Genomic DNA, 17,873 nt, shown 5'->3' with positions numbered 1-17,873 from the left:
CATCAGTGGCTAGAATGTCAAATATACTCCGTGTTTCTGGGTGTGTGAAAAACAAATTAAATAGAAGGAGCTTAATTCTCCCTGTAGAAAATGTGGGGATTCTCCCCGCCTTTTGTCAGAGCATTTAGCTTAGAGCTAAATCTAAGCACTTCCTCATCTCTTTAAAAGGGATCACTTTGAAGACTAGATGGGACTTTTGTCCGTTGGGCTTTTTTGTTTTTCATTTTCATGAGTTTCTTAAGAAACTAGGAACCATTTCTTTAAAATGGAAACATCTTGAGAGCCAGTTTTTTGAAATGTAAACATCGAGGGAGCCCGCTAGCTTGCCTCTCTCCAGGTTTCTATGGGAGGGTAAGGGACTAACTTCGGTGGTGCCTCGCTCCAATATGAAAAAAAACAACTCCTGTCACAGGGATGAAAGTAGCTTGTCTTTCCTCTAGATAAAGCCAATAAGCGAGGGCGACAGACGGCCACCCCGCTTACCAGGGACACTTGGGACACACTGGGTGCCATGTCAACACGAAAACACAGGCAGAACTCAAGGCGAAGCATTTACTTGTGATCAAAGAATTGCCGTTCAAGGTACACCAGATTTGCAGAGCAACCTAACTCAAATAGGTTTCATTTGAAGCAAGTGAAAGTCAGGAGTTTTTAAAGGCAAAAAGGGGGACGTCTACATAATTCCAAGTATTTTGACTGGCGTTGGCGGCAGAAGGCTAGTCTTGGCTAAACGTGTTTGGTCGCTAAATATCACTAAGCAAAAGTCTGTTCCTGGAGCAAGGTACTTTTGCTGAGCTCTTGAAAATACTTGTGGTTTGACCCTGTCCAAAAGTTCCCAGTTCACGGGGTGAGGACATGCATAAGAATCAATTCTTTAATGGTCCCTAGGCTCCATTTAAAAACTCACTGACATGAGCAACTCATTTTATTTCATCTTTCATGGTGCCATCAAGTCCTCTTACTTGTTATACCTATCTTGAAAACAAGTATATAATGGGTTCTATGTGCCTGTGTACATAAGAGAGTGAGGGGATTTTTTTTTTCCTGTCTTTGCAATTTCTTAGAGTTTGCTTGTGATGTACATCACACTCTGGTTTAATACTGATCCAATAATATGGTATAATGAGAAATTTATTTGGTTTTTGCTCACAGATCCTGGCAGAGGTCCTAAAATCCTTGGAACTTCCTGATAGATAGGATTACCTTTTGTCACTAATACGAGGTTCCCTTAAATTGAAGAAAGTAGGGAAAGCCACTAGACCATTCAGGTATGACCTAAATCAAACCCCTTATGATTATACAGTGGAAGTGAGAAATAGATTTAAGGGACTAGACCTGATAGATAGAGTGCCTGATGAACTATGGAATGAGGTTCGTGACGCTGTGCAGGAGACAGGGATCAAGACCATCCCCATGGAAAAGAAATGCAAAAAAGCAAAATGGCTGTCTGGAGAGGCCTTACAAATAGCTGTGAAAAGAAGAGAAGCGAAAAGCAAAGGAGAAAAGGAAAGATTTAAGCATCTGAATGCAGAGTTCCAAAAAATAGCAAGAAGAGATAAGAAAGCCTTTTTCAGCGATCAATGCAAAGAAATAGAAGAAAACAACAGAATGGGAAAGACTAGAGATCTCTTCAAGAAAATTAGAGATACTAAGGGAACATTTCATGAAAAGATGGGCTCGATAAAGGACAGAAATGGTATGGACCTAACAGAAGCAGAAGATATTAAGAAGAGATGGCAAGAATACACAGAAGAACTGTACAAAAAAGATCTTCACGACCCAGATAATCATGATGGTGTGATCACTGACCTAGAGCCAGACATCCTGGAATGTGAAGTCAAGTGGGCCTTAGAAAGCATCACTACGAACAAAGCTAGTGGAAGTGATGGAATTCCAGTTGAGCTATTCCAAATCCCAAAAGATGATGCTGTGAAAGTGCTGCACTCAATATGCCAGCAAATTTGGAAAACTCAGCAGTGGCCACAGGACTGGAAAAGGTCAGTTTTCATTCCAATCCCAAAGAAAGGCAATGCCAAAGAATGCTCAAACTACTGCACAATTGCTCTCATTTCACATGCTAGTAAAGTAAGGCTCAAAATTCTCCAAGCCAGGCTTCAGCAATATGTGAACCGTGAACTTCCAGATATTCAAGCTGGTTTTAGAAAAGGCAGAGGAACCAGAAATCAAATTGCCAACATCCGCTGGATCATGGAAAAAGCAAGAGAGTTCCAGAAAAACATTTATTTCTGCTTTATTGACTATGCCAAAGCCTTTGACTGTGTGGATCACAATAAACTGTGGAAAATTCTGAAAGAGATGGGAATACCAGACCACCTGATCTGCCGCTTGAGAAACTTGTATGCAGGTCAGGAAGCAACAGTTAGAACTGGACATGGAACAACAGATGGGTTCCAAATAGGAAAAGGAGTTCGTCAAGGCTGTATATTGTCACCCTGCTTATTTAACTTATATGCAGAGTACATCATGAGAAACGCTGGGCTGGAAGAAGCACAAGCTGGAATCAAGATTACTGGGAGAAATATCAATAACTTCAGATATGCAGATGACACCACCCTTATGGCAGAAAGTGAAGAGGAACTAAAAAGCCTCTTGATGAAAGTGAAAGTGGAGAGTGAAAAAGTTGGCTTAAAGCTCAACATTCAGAAAATGAAGACCGTGGCATCTGATCCCATCACTTCATGGGAAATAGATGGGGAAACAGTGAAAACAGTGTCAGACTTTATTTTGGGGGCTCCAAAATCACGGCAGATGGTGACTGCAGCCATGACATTAAAAGACACTTACTCCTTGGAAGGAAAGTTATGACCAACCTAGATAGCATATTCAAAAGCAGAGACATTACTTTGCCAACAAAGGTCCGTCTAGTCAAGGCTATGGTTTTTCCTGTGGTCATATATGGATGTGAGAGTTGGACTGTGAAGAAGGCTGAGCACCGAAGAATTGATGCTTTTGAACTGTGGTGTTGGAGAAGACTCTTGAGAGTCCCTTGGACTGCAAGGAGATCCAACCAGTCCATTCTGAAGGAGCTCAGCCCTGGGATTTCTTTGGAAGGAATGATGCTAAAGCTGAAACTCCAGTACTTTGGCCACCTCATGCGAAGAGTTGACTCATTGGAAGACTCTGATGCTGGGAGGGATTGGGGGCAGGAGGAGAAGGGGACGACAGAGGATGAGATGGCTGGATGGCATCACTGACTCGATGGACGTGAGTCTGGGTGAACTCCGGGAGTTGGTGATGGACAGGGAGGCCTGGCATGCTGCGATTCATGGGGTCGCAAAGAGTCGTACACTACTGAGCGACTGAACTGAACTGAACTTTGAGCACAAGTGAATTAAAGCTTCAAGAGGTGATTTAGGGTGGGGCTCCTGCATAGCCCCACCCACTGACCTCCAGGAAGGGAGTGTGAGGAGACCCTCATCTCTGGATGAAAAGTCTGTACACATGCCTGAACAAGATTTAAGGAGTTTCCACGTCTGTAAACATGCTGTGCCCAGCGTGGACAGGAGGACTGAAGTGCCTATGCTCCAGACCCTTCTAGACTTCACACTGTAGACTTCTTCATCTGCCTTTTAAATTTAAGTACATGCTTCCCTGAATTGTGAGCCCCTCTAACAAAATAACACCCCAGAAGAGGGACATGGAAACCTCAGAATTATAACCAGTCGATCAGAAGCAGAGTTAACACTCTGGACTTTTGAAAGGTACCTGAAGTTGAGGCTCATGGAAAAGACCCTGATGCTGGGAAAGACTGAAGGCAGGAGGAGAAGGGGACGTTAGAGGATGAGATGATTGGATGGCATCTCCGACTCGATGGACTTGAGTTTGAGCAAGCTCTGGAAACTGGTGATGGGCAGGCAAGCCTGGCATGCTGCAGTCCATGGGGTCGAAAAGAGTCAGGCATGACTGAGCGACTGAACTGAACTGAAGTTGGGGCAGTCTCCTGGGACTGAGCCCTTAACCTGTGGGATCTAATGCTATCTCCAGGGAGATAATGTCAGAATTTCTTACTTGGTGAGATTAGAAAGACACACATTGCAAATACTAACCAACGTGTTTTCTGTCCCTAATACCATTATGGACAGGATCTTTGGCATGGAAGATTTTGTTTCTATTTTTCCAAAAGCCACCATCAAAATCTGTTTACTAGGAGGAAACCTCACTCACTGGTATCTAGAGTATAGGAAATATGAGGTAAGGAAGGGTGACCACTTAAACATCAGACATTCAATAAGCCACATCTAGCATATGACAAACAACTCAGCGACTTCAACAAAAATAAGAAAAAAAGGTAGGTGGAAGACTTATGAGACAGCTACTGAAAGACATAAGGATCCATTCTCGATCTTAACTGCAATTAATCTGATTTAGGAAAACACATACATACTTTTGAGATAACTGAGAAAACTGAGCAGCACTCCACTCCAGTACTCTTGCCTGGAAAATCCCATGGAGGAGGAGCCTGGTAGGCTGCGGTCCATGGGTCGCTAAGAGTCGGACACGACTGAGCGACTTCACTTTCACTTTTCACTTTCACGCATTGGAGAAGGCAATGGCAGCCACTCCAGGGTTCTTGCCTGGAGAATCCCAGGGACGGGGGAGCCTGGTGGGCTGCTGTCTATGGGGTCTCACCGAGTTGGACACAACTGAAGTGACTTAGCAGAGCAGCAGCAGTAATATATTTAAAATATTTTTTGTGTTACGGCTATTGGGTTTATAAATAGCCCTCACATTTTAAAAATGAATTCTCAAGAAGTTATGCATTAAATGGTGTAATGTCTGAGATCATACGTTAAACAATCCACCAGTGTACATGAAGATGGATGAAACAAGAATGTTCATTGAATGACAAATAACGGAAGACTGGGGAAGTGTTTGGTTTCATAATAGTCTTTTCCATTTTTGTATATATTTGAAAATAACAAAAGACAGAATGTGTCTTAGTCTGTTCTGGCTGTCATACCAAAATATCACTGACTGGCTGGTTTATAAACAACAGATAATTATTTCTCACAGCACTGGAGGCTGGAAATCAGAGCTCAGGATGCTCAGCATGGTCAGGGTAGGGTTCACTTCATGGCGGTTGATTTCTTAATCTATCCCCACAAGGTGGAAGGGGTTAGGGATCTCTCTGGAGCCTCTTATGAGGCACTAACCCATTCACAAGGGGTCCATTCTCATGATTTAAGCACCTCCAAAAAGCCCAACCTCCTAATACCATCACCTTTGTGGGTTAGGATTTCAACAAGTAAATGTGAAGGGAACACATTCAGACTGTAGCAGTGTTGCTGTAACAGAAATTTAATATGTTCAGAAAGAACAACAACCAAAAAAAGATAGAAAAAAAAAGGGGGCGGGGGGAACCTCTGGTTTCTGGTCAAGCATATAACAAGCTGGATTTCTCCACTCCATCCTAACAAGCAAAAGGCTAAATAGACTGAAAGAATAAACAATTCTTCTCAGATTTCTAAGTGTGGTCACAGGGCAAGCCACTGTCTCCAAATTGGAGGACTGACAGGGAAACAGAATCATGACTCATTGACTCAGAAACCAACAAGCTGAAACCACTGTGTGAACCAATGCCAGGATAGGGAAACTGGAACTGTAATTGACAAATTCCTGGAGGCTCAGAGGGGCCAAGTCTGAGAAACAAAAACTCAGGGGAACCAAATCATGGGGAAAAAACCCACACTTCTATTGACATTTTTATCTCCGAGAATGATCTTGGCCAGGAGAGAGTTAAAGGAACCATATTCAACTAGTTCAAAGCATTTCGTTTTTTACACAAAGTGTGCTCCAGGAGAAACTTTTAAAGCAGAGCCTTAGGTTTTATCAGAGCCTAAGTGACCTGGGAGAAGGAAAATGCCCAACTCCAGACACCTTGTTCCACGTAATGCAGAAAGGCAAACACACTGAGACCTATGTGTCAATTTAAATTATTTTTTTAACTTAAAACTTTAAACCACAAACAAAACTTCCTATGTTTGGGAACTTTTAAGAAATCATTCCTTGGCAATGAAACATGTAAAATATCATGTAGGAAACGTGTTGCCAGTTCAGGTTCGATGCACGATGCTGGATGCTTGGGGCTGGTGCACTGGGACGGCCCAGAGGGATGGTATGGGGAGGGAGGAGGGAGGAGGGTTCGGGATGGGGAACACATGTATACCTGTGGCGGATTCATTTTGATATTTGGCAAAACTAATACAATTATGTAAAGTTTAAAAATAAAATAAAATTAGAAAAAAAAAAAACAAAACAGACTAAGGATGTTCCATCAAAAAAAAAAAAAAAAAAAAGAAAGAAATCATTCCTAAAATTAAAAAAAAAAAATAGAAATCATTCCTAAGGATTCCATAGGTTAATGAAGAAGTTATAATGCAAAAAGATATACTGATAACTAATCATAGGACTACAGAACACTTCCCCTCTCCCCACACCTTAAAATCACCTGTTGATTGTAGTTCCACTTACTGAGTACATGATAGCTATTAAGAAAAAAGTGTAAGGCATAAGGAATTTTTTTTTTCAAAGTTTGAAGAGAAAAAAGAAAAGTCTGAATAGAGCAAGTATCAGAATCAGACTCAAGACAAGTCAGACATGTGGAATTATGAGACCAGGAATTTAAAACAATTAATATGTTTAGCACTCTGCTGGATAAAGTAGACAAATAACTGAGATAGAAATTCTACCACAGAACCAAGAAGAAATGATAAAGATAAAAAATTCTGTAACAAAAGTAAATGCTTTCAATAAGCGTATTTGTAGACTGGACACAGTGAAGAAAAGATTCTGACTTGAGGGTATCTCAATAGAAACCACCAGAACTGGGGGTGGGACAAAACAGGATACTCAACTGTAGGACAACTACAAAAGCTGTAAATTATGGGTAACAGGAATAGGAAAAGATAAAGCAACAGAGAAAACTGAATTAGTAATTAATAACTTCCTAAAACAGAATACAACATACTAAAATGGGTTCACTGGTGTATTCCAGTAAATGTTTAAGGAAGAAATTATACAAATTCTCTACAATCTCTTTCAGAGGACAGAAACAGAAGGGATAATTCCTAACTCATTCTCAGAGACTAGTGTTACCATAATACCCAAACACAAGATACCAGAAGAAAATTTCAGACCAATATCATTCATGAGCATTGATGCAAAAATTCTTCACAATGAGTACCATTACACATCTATTAAAATCCAAAGTCTATGACACTGAAACACCTAATGCTGGTGAGGGTGTGGAACAACAGGAACTCATTCATTCACTGCTGGGAAGAACAGTATGTCCACCTTGGAAGACACTTGGCAGTTTCTTAGAAAACAAACAGACTCTTACCAGCAATAGGGCTCCTCAGTATCTACCCGAAGGAGTCTAAAACTTATGTTCACACAAACACCTGTACACGACTGTTTACATTAGCTTTATTCATAATTGCCAAAACCTGGACGCAACCAAGATGTCTCCTTCAGTAGTGTTTGGATAAATGGTGGTATATCCAGACAATGGAACATCACTCAGTTTTAAAAAGAAACGCACCATCAAGCCATGATGGAGGAATCTTTTTCATTTGTTTTATGGAGGAAACTTAAAAAGCACGTTAGTAAGTGAAAACAGTCATCTGAAAAAGCCGTATACTGTGTGACTCCAACTATACGGCATTCTGGGAAAGGCTAAACTATGGAGATGTAAAATAAGATCACCGGTTCCCAGGCAATGTGGGGAGGGACGAACACACAGAATAGAGGGATTTCAGGGCAGTGAAACCACTCTATGTGATCCTATAGTGATGCACTGGCTGTTGTTCAGAAACGAAGTTGTGTCCAGTCCTTTGCAACCCCACACCCCGCCAAGCGCCTCTGTCCATGGGATTTCCCGGGCAAGAATACTGACTAGAGTGGGTTGCCATTTCCTCCTCTAGGGGATCTTCCCAACCCATGGAATGAACCCACGTCTCCTGTATTGGCAGGCAGATTCTTTACTACTGAGCCACCAATTATAAATGTATTCAAACTCAAATTATAAATTTGTTCAAATATATTGAAACTCAGAATATACATCACACACAGTAAACCCTCATACGAACTATACAAACACTGGGGGACAGGAATGAATCAGTGTAGGCTCGTCAGTTGTAACAGAAGGCCCACTCTGGCGGGGGATGTTGACAATGGAGGTGATGCATGTGCAGCGGCAGACACTTTCCTCTTAATTTTGTTATGAACCTAAAATTGCTCTAAAAAATAAAAACTTTAAATAAAACAGTTAAAACTGTGAAATGAAAAAACACAAAACATTGGACCAAGGGGTTACTAAGCCTGGGTTTAATTCCAAGTCTGCTACTAACTAGCTCTCCAAGTCACGCACTTCCCCTTTCTGGGCCCTAATTTACTTATCTGCTGAAGAAGGAAAGTGGGAATGGTGATATCCAAGGCCTCTTCCTGTTCTAATTTTCTATGTTAATGCTATTTTTTCTATTTTAAAGTTACAAATGACCTCGAAATCTGTGTAGGGTTTTGTGTATCAGTTCAGTTGCTCAGTCGTGTCCAACTCTTTGCGACCCCATGAATTGCAGCACGCCAGGCCTCCCTGTCCATCACCAACTCCCGGAGTTCACCCAAACCCACGTCCATCGAGTCAGTGATGCCATCCAGCCATCTCATCCTCTGTCATCCCCTTCTCCTCCTACCCCCAATCCCTCCCAGCATCAGAGTCTTTTCCAATGAGTCAACTCTTCGCATGAGGTGGCCAAAGTACTGGAGTTTCAGCTGTAGCATCATTCCTTCCAAAGAACACCAGATAAAATAAAATGGAATAATATTGCCACATAAACATGAAAAGTGATAGCTATTAAAATAAAAACAAGATTAGGAAGTGACGAGTTTGCTTAAAATATCCATTTTGACATTTATATTCATAGTTTCAAAACTCAGTTTCTTCCTGGCCTTTTACATTTATCCTCACCACACAAATTTAACAGCACATACTCTACCCTTTGTAATGGCTGCTTTCAAATATATCCCAAAACAGAAGACTACTGGGAAGTAACATCTGTCATTATTTATCCTATACTACACAGCTTGCAGGATCGTAGTTCCCCAACCAGGGATCAAACCCAAGCCCTATGCAGTGGAAGCCTGGAGTCCTAACCACTGGATTGACAGGGAATTCCCTATTTATCCTTTTATGGCTCTTATTTTATCTATCCCCATGCAGTTAGTGGTTTATTTATAATCACAGACACCATGTCATTTCACACATAACCTCTTTAGGAGGTGTTTCTAAAACGTAAAGATCCTTATATAATTCCATTAATTTGTTGCATAAAATCAAAATATTTATAAGTGCTAAACTGTGTAATTACCATACTGCAATCATTACTTAATGCAGACTGCAGTCTGGATACAAAATTTATCTTAGGCAACAAGTAGGTGTGTCTTGCAAGTTTTTTAACCTCTATGTACCACTCACCTTTAAGAAAAAAAAATGCTGAGAACTTTGGCTGTAAACTGTTGTATTCAGGGTAAACTGATTAGTTCAGTTACTCTTAGTGGGCAGTGGGTAGGGTAAGTTCTCCTAGAGTAGAAGTATCTACTGGAATTTCCTTAGAGGCTTTCTTTTGGCCAGGCCATGCAGCTTGCGGGAATCTTAGTTCCCCAACCAGGATTGAACACATACCCCCAGCAGTGGAAGTGCCGAGTCTTAGCCACTGGATGGCCAGGGAAATCCCCCACTTACCATTTTCTTTTAATCATATTATTCACTTGCCATTTGTTTGTTAGAATTTGCCATGATCCAGATTTGGCTTATTGGGTCTTTTGAACTGTTTAACGTGTTGACCCTTCTTCTGTATCTCCTATACACCAACTATGCTCAACATCATGAAATATAAGGGAAATGAAACTAAAACCAAAGTGCTCTAATATTATATACATTTACTCACAGAGTCAAATGTTTAAAAGCAAATCATATTCACTTTAGCAAGGATATGAGAGAATTGGAACTCACACTAAAGATGGGAATACAAAAGGGAGCAATCATTTTAAAAGACAGTTTGGTGTTTCTGGAAAAGTTATATATTTACCTACACTCTGGTTCAGGTATTGCATTTTGAGGTATCAGCATGAGAAAAAGGAAACGATTCAATATGAAGAACTGTATCCAACTTCTGTACGGCTTTTATTTGTAACAGCCAAAACCAGAAATAATTAAAATATCCATAAACAGATGAATAAATAAATTGAGACGTAGTGACAGAACATAATTCTCAATAATATAAAAGAACTACTCATAGAGGCACCACTGATGGACTGCAGAGTAAGCATGTCATGTAAAGGCACCCAAAAGGGGGGGGGGGGGGGGGAGACTAAACACTTCATGACTTCAATCATATAAAATCCTAGAAAATGCAAACTCATCTGCTATAATGAAAAGCAAACTAATGGCTGCTTGGAGGACAAAGAGATTCAAGGTAAGTATGGCGTGACAAACTATCATGATTGTTTGATGGTTTCATGGGTTTACATAACTGTAAAAAATCACCAAATTGTACAGTTTAAATAGGAACAGGATTTCCTCATTTAGAACATCAGGTTCGGCAACCATACTGACTCAATGGACAGGTTCAGGACTTGCCTCAGGGGCAGCAAAAACAGGTGAGCAATTTTTGAGGTGGAAACTTCATTCAACATGGATACTGGATGGGTCACAAATCTCACAGAGCTGACTAAGGAGCTCTCTCCTCTCTATCCTTGTTCTGTCTGCACAACAATGGCCTTAGATGAACAGCCCAGAAAGGCCAGAGGAATCCACAAAACCTTTATTTTATTTTCCTTGACAAGGCCCTAAGTTGTACAGATAAAAAGTTTCAAAAGTTCTGAGAATTTCCATACCTGCTTATCCTCCAAAGCCATAGTGGTTAAACATTTTGAGTGACCTTTTGAAAGGGGCACATTCTAATCAGTATGCTGCAGTCTCCTCCACTATTAATCCAGTGTTTATATAATCTTAAAATCACTGCTGTTACTCTACAGAATTCAGGACATCAGGCACGGGGCTCCACTGCAGGACCTGGGGAACAGATTTCCCTCAACAGTGCTGAGCAAGGTGCAATATCGCCTGTGAACAAGAGAACAAGTGTATGTCGCTCTCAGAAGCACTGAGAGTAGTCACAGCAATCAGAAATGGCCCCCTCCTCAGTTTGAACTCTGAACCTGAAAAATATCATGGCATACAACTTATAAATTAGGACCACGAAGGTGGTCCTTGAAGGTGGTCCTTTTCCTTGAAGGCTTTGAGCAGCAATGCAACCTAGGCCACAATTGGAGAGGCATATTCTGCCATCATACTGTCTCCACTGAGGCACACAATTCGGGATCCTCACCAGAGTATTTCATCTCTTCAGGCTAGCAAACCCAATTAACAACAAACCACCCCATACAGTGAAGGAACTCCTAAGATAAACGGTGGCTTAAACAGTAAGACCTTTACCATTCTACAAACAAGAGCAAGGGGAAACTGACTGTTTCCTGGGTTGATGTCTTGGAAGCTAGAAAATCCCATCACTAGAGTCTCATGAGACCAATAATATCCCTGAAAAGTGTAGTCCATCTTTTCAAATCACCAGCAGAGTCCTTTAGGCCAAAAGTGGGTAAGGTCCATGCTTTAATTCATGAAGGAGGGAAAAAAACTGGGAAAGACTTAAGTGCTCAAGCTGCTCATGAATCATCCCATAAATGGGTCAGAACTGGGGTTTCCTTCCCTGAACACACTAGGCTGGGTGAATGTGGCACACAGTAGAAATGTGCCTGTGGTTAGGGGTGATATGATTTCTGCTACAGAACTGGCAGTGACATCCATCTGGCAAGGGTTCTGGAGAGGTTAAAAAGCGCAACACAGTTCCCACATACCTGAAGTTAAGTGGATGTCTGGATGAATGAGGTTTAAAACAGGCAAACGGCATCTTCATAAGGGATTTCCTCCAGTGTTGTTGCACTCAACAAAGAAATCATATATACCTGCACATTGAAGATAGTGCTCCCATTTGAAATTGTGGTATTCAGTGAAATACATTCTTCAGCTGAAGGCTTTCTCACATTTGCTGAACTTATAAGGCCTTTCTCCACTGAATTCTCTGGAGTATACTGAAGCCAGACTTCAGCTACATGATTTTCCATGTCTGCCATACTCAAAAGGCATTCATCCAATGTGACATTATGCTGTTTTAGGAGCCTAAAGATTAATTTCCCACATACAAATACACACAAAGCATGTCTCTGACATAAACATTCTAGTGGTCGCTGAAGCTGGACCTATGGGTAAATGATTGCCCCAATTCACTGCACTTACCAGGCCTTTAACAAGTGTGAACTCTTCGGTGTTTAATAAGGCTAGAGCTATGGCTAAAAGATTTCCCACATTCACTACACTCATAAGGCCTTTCTCCAGTATGAATTCTCCTGTGTTTAATGAGGCTGGAGTTTTGAGTAAAAGATTTCCCACATTCGCTACACTCATAAGGCCTTGATCCCGTGTGAACTCTCTGGTGTTTTAAGAGACTGGAGCTGTAAGTAAAGAATTTCCCACATTCATTGCACTCATAAGGCCTTTCTCCAGTGTGAACTCTCCGATGCTGCAGAAGTGCAGAGCTTTGGCTAAAAGATTTCCCACATTCACTGCACTTGTAAGGCCTTTCTCCACTATGAACTCTACGGTGTTCAATGAGGCTGGAGTTTTGGGTAAAGGACTTTCCACATTCATTGCACTCATAGGGCCTTGATCCAGAGTGAACTCTCTGGTGTTTTATGAGACTGGAGTGGTACGTAAAGAATTTTCCACATTCACTGCACTCATAAGGCCTTTCTCCAGTGTGAACACTCCGGTGTTGAAGGAGTGCAGAGCTTTCGCTAAAGGACTTCCCACATTCACTACACTCATACGGCCTTTCTCCAGTATGAATTCTCCGATGTTTAATAAGGTTGGATTTGTTGCTAAATAATTTTCCACATTCATCACACTCATGAGGTCTTGCTCCAGTGTGAACTCTCCGATGCTGAATGAGGCTAGAGCTCTGTCTAAAGGATTTCCCACATTCCCCACACTCATAAGGCTTTTCTCCTGTGTGAACTCTCCAATGGTCATTGAGGCTGTAGCTTTTGCTAAAAGATTTCCCACATTCATTACATGTGTAGCATTTTTCTCTAGTGAGGACTCTCTGATGCTGAGGAAGTATATGTCTGCAACTGAAGTCTTCAGTGCATTCTCCAGGGCTGTAATGAGTTTTCCCCCTGTGAAAGGCTGCTCCACACTCAGTTCTCCTGTTTGACTTATCCCTGGTCTGTGTGGACTCCCCACAAGAAAGTGACTTCCCCAACACAAAAAGTCTGCAGTTGGTCATAAATGAGGCTTTGCCCATCTTGCTTCTGAGGTATTTCTCTCCAGTGTGCTGCTTGCGGGGCTGATACTTTACACTGAAATACAAGTGTTTCTCCCATGCCCCAATATCATACAGTCTCTGCCTCTGATGCTCAGTCAAGTGCAAAACGTCTCCCAAGTCCAGGTCACAAAAATGGGCCTTCTGGGAGAACATGCCTGCCTTGGGAATCCTGACCTGTGACATTCCATGTACAGAAATGTTCTGTTCAGAAGATGCCTCTTCATCCTCTGCTCCATGCCAACAACCTGAAAGCAAGTAATGCTGGTGAAGTGCGCACTGACTTAGGTGGGAAGGGGTAGCTGCTACACAAGTTCAGTGTAATAAACCCAAGAACCTGTCCATGCGATTGTTTGCAGGAACAAAGAGTTGGTTCTGGTTGAGGATGGGGCTGCTTAGAACTACTGGGCTATCAAGATCAGAGAATGGAGTGACCTTATGAGGTGAAGGGCACAACCATGTGGTGGACACAAAGCAGAGACACAGGGTCTGCAATTCATTCCTCAACAACAAACCTTCAAAAGGAACTTGTCTGCTGGTGACACATGAACACTGTAGAAAAAGGCTGTGTCACACACACATTCAAAAGAATAAAAATTAAATAATTTAAAAAAAGCTGTGTCAAGACCCAAGAAAATACAACTGTATCAGGACACCTGGTGTTGCAGGACTATTTAAGAATGTGTGCACACCTCATGAAACAATACACAGAGGCCACTGTGGAAAGCACTGCAGACGCAGTGGTGAGAAAAGTCCAGAAATGTGAGGTTAACCACAGGTTGGAAGTAAGAGTACAAGCGACAAAGCAAATGAACCAGCGAAGTGTCACGAAAGGGGAGAAAGGAAAACACAAATCAAGTGTGGCCACTGGGATCAAATTTTAGTCAACACAATGGGTTTCTGTTGCAGTCTGAATACAGCACTGTCATCACGTCCTTTATGTGCTACGATGCAGGGCCAGGCTCCATCTGAGCCATCTCGCTTGATTCATATACATCCTGTGAAATTCTGTGGGCTCTCCAACCTGATTCCACTCTCTCAGCAATCAAATACACGGCACTCTGATGACACAGTAACCAAAGAAATTCAAAATCCATGATAAACCATGACGGAAAAGAATAACGAAAAGAACTAAAAAAATAATAAGAGTGCAAGTCGACAGGAAGGCTAGTGTTGGGTATGCTAAAGGAAGGAGAGCACAGTGCGCAAATCTCAGCCCACCCAACCTGAGCACCAACTCAGGGAACTGGGGAAAGGAGCAGTGTCCAGGGTCCTGACGTGAGGATAGAATGCTCCTGGGGAAAAAAAGGGCAGAGGCAGTTCAAGGAACAGAGATGAGTTTGACAGTCATACCCAAGGAGATTATAAGTGCCAAGTTCTCCAGCATCACACTGTGGTACAGGCATCTCTGAGCATCATCAAGGAGACTCCATTCCTCCCAGGAGAAGTACACAGCCACATCCTCAAAGGTCACACTGCCCTGGCAAGATGGGGACAGAGGAAATCATAAATAGCCCCCTTCTCAACAACAACTATCCACTCCCCCCCCACACACACACATCATCCACATGCCCATCTTCTTCCCAAACTCTCCAACTCAGAGAAGAAACCAGGCCCTGGCACTACTAATGCCACTGTCTTCAAATGGTCCCACTTATCACTGGAACCAGTCATCTATAGGAAGAGGTGGGTAGGTGGGTATCCAAGTTGTGGACCTGGCATGGAGGGATCCACACACTCGTGCCAGGATATCCCACTTATGTGGCCAAGGTCACATAAGTCTCAATTCCAGGACCCTGGTGTCATCAAGGATATTCCCTTTTCAGGTATGCATTATCTGTGAGACTGGATCAAACAGCGACATGCCTACAATCACCACCTCCTCACTGTCCCACACTCCAGACTTCTAGACTTGGGTATTTAGCTGCTCAATTAATGCCAGAAACATCTCAGAAGTTTCTAATATCTCTGGAGAACATTATTATTGCCAACTTCCTCATGTCAGTTAATAGAGCTGCCATTACCACACCTGCTCAAAACAAAACAAGAGGAATATACCTGAATCCTGTTTTACTCCCTCATGGTTCACATCAGAAAATACAACGTGGGACTTCCCTGGTGGTGCAGAGGCTAAGACTCCAAGCTCCCAAAGCAGTGGACCTGGGGTAAGAGTTTGCATGCTGCGACTAAAGATTCCTCGTGCTGCGACTAAAGATTCCTCATGCCACAACTAAAATCCTGCACGCACAATGAAGACTGAAGACCTTTCACACCTGTTTATGATGGCTGTCAAAAACAAAAATCCCTCCATATAACCCTGGCCGTGGGGTTTCTCCAGGGCTTCCAGATCCCAAACTGGGAACAAGGCAGCAATAGATCTCAAGAAACCACAATCCAGAGACCATGTGGCTGGTGGTCAGGGCCAGTGAAGAAATGGGACACCCTCCCAACAGCACTTGGCGTGCTGGCTCCAAAAAGTGCCTCTGTAGCCGTAGGATATGTGGAAAACGCCACCTCTTGAGGGATGAGTCTATGGCGGGGTTCGATGGGCTCAGGCCTCCCGATACCCGTGCCTGGCCCTGAAGGCTGGGACGCTGGTACCCATTCGATCTCGGTGCCGCAGCCGTCGGTTCGCCCTTTAACAGGTGCCTGTCACCCTCGCCCACGCGCCATCACGCTATCAGAAACAGGGTCCCACCCACGACCGCCTCACCGTCCTAAACCCTGGGTTTTTAGTGTCTGGTGGGGTCAGGGCTCGGAGAACCAGCGTTTACCTGAAGCGGGTTCTTCGGGGCTGCCGCTGCCATCGGACTCTGGGGGCGGAGCGGGGCCAGGAGAGGAGAGAGCACACGGGCGAGGCGGTCCCGATCCGAGGCCTGGGGTGGGGCACCCCGGGCGGCGGCGTCGAGCCTGAGACTTGCCTCTGTGCAGCGGGGCCAGAAGCTCTTTCTCGGACTTCCTAAATTCCGTCACCTCAGGATTGGCCCAGAATTCCCGAACCTTTCACACCCGGTAAACAAAACCACGAACAGCTAACATGGCCCCGAGCGGAGGAAGCAGGAAGTCCCTCCCTCACGTTACGCGTCCTCCTCGTTCTAAGTTCTCATTGGGTAACATAGTTGCCGCTCGACTCTGAACATTCTGGGTAATGTAGTCCCCATGGATCCACAGAGAGCTGGGTCTGGGCGTCTTGCGAGGTTGGCCAGGAGGGGAGTTTGGAAAGTGGCACATCCAGGTGAGCTTCGCCCCCTGTTTAAAGGGATCATGACCGCATTTCTGCCAAGTGTTCTCTGCAGCTGGTCACACCAGTGTTTGGAGACGTGTTTCAGACTCGGTGAAGCTCAGCATGCTCCCAGAGGCCAAATACTATTTTTTGGCCTCAACCACCACCCCCTCCCCTCCGTCATAGATGGGGAAACAATGGAAACAGTGCCTGACTTTATTTTTCTGGGCTCCAACATCACTGCAGATGGTGATTGCAGCCATGAAATTAAAAGACGCTTACTCCGTGGAAGGAAAGTTATGAGCAACCTAGACAGCATATTAAAAAGCAGAGATATTACTTTGCCAATAAGGTCCGTCTAGTCAAGGCTATGGTTTTTCCAGTGGTCACGTATGGATGTGACAGTTGGACTATAAAGAAAGCTGAGCACCAAAGAATTGATGTTTTTTAACTGTGGGGTTGGAGAAGACTCTTGAGAGTCCCTTGGACTGCAAGGAGATCTAACCAGTCCATCCGAAAGGAGATCAGTCCTGGGTGTTCATTGGAAGGACTGATGTTGAAGCTGAAACTGCAATACTTTGGCCACCTGATGCGAGGAGCTGACTCATTTGAAAAGACCTTGATGCTGGGAAAGATTGAGGGCAGGAGGAGAAGGGGATGACAGAGGATGAGATGGCTGGATGGTATCATCGACTAGATGGACATGGGTTTGGGTGGACTCTGGGAGTTGGTGATGGACAGGAAGGCCTGGCGTGCTGCGATTCATGGGCTCGCAAAGAGTTGGACATAACTGAGCAACTGAACTGAACTGAACCCCCATCAAGGCTACAGATAAAAATAAAAAGATTATTTGTAGAGTCTTTCAGACATAAAACATGTCCACTGTTCAGTTCAGTTCAGTTCAGTCACCCAGGCCTGTCCGACTTTTTGCGACCCCATGAATCGCAGCACACCAGGCCTCCCTGTCCATCACCAACTCCCGGAGTTCACTCAGACACGTCCATCGAGTCAGTGATGCCATCCAGCCATCTCATCCTCTGTCATCCCCTTCTCCTCCTGACCCCAATCCCTCCAAGCATCAGAGTCTTTTCCAATGAGTCAACTATTTGCATGAGGTGGCCAAAGTACTGGAATTTCAGCTTTAGCATCATTCCTTCCAGAGAACACCCAGGGCTGATCTCCTTCAGAATGGA

The 17,873-nt window shown here is 43.4% G+C and overlaps 1 protein-coding gene across 1 annotated transcript in view; it reads right to left on the bottom strand.

The window, feature by feature from the left end:
• LOC109572196 (zinc finger protein 154-like) overlaps window positions 1-16,520 on the bottom strand; it is a 28,230-nt gene extending 11,710 nt beyond the window's left edge. Inside the window, exons 1-3 of the mRNA XM_070771909.1 lie at window positions 16,232-16,520; window positions 14,811-14,937; window positions 10,918-13,705 (exon numbers count right to left, since the gene is read on the bottom strand). Of these exons, the coding sequence (XP_070628010.1) occupies window positions 12,381-13,705; window positions 14,811-14,937; window positions 16,232-16,264 (1,485 nt within the window). The 5' untranslated portion in view covers window positions 16,265-16,520 and the 3' untranslated portion in view covers window positions 10,918-12,380. The remainder of the gene's footprint in view (window positions 1-10,917; window positions 13,706-14,810; window positions 14,938-16,231) is intronic.
• Between the last annotated feature and the right edge of the window lie 1,353 nt (window positions 16,521-17,873).

The sequence above is a fragment of the Bos indicus genome, chromosome 18, assembly GCF_029378745.1.
Source record: "Bos indicus isolate NIAB-ARS_2022 breed Sahiwal x Tharparkar chromosome 18, NIAB-ARS_B.indTharparkar_mat_pri_1.0, whole genome shotgun sequence".
Classification (NCBI taxonomy): domain Eukaryota; kingdom Metazoa; phylum Chordata; class Mammalia; order Artiodactyla; family Bovidae; genus Bos; species Bos indicus.
Note: the sequence above shows the minus strand (reverse complement) of the source record. Positions and strands in the feature narration are given on the sequence as shown.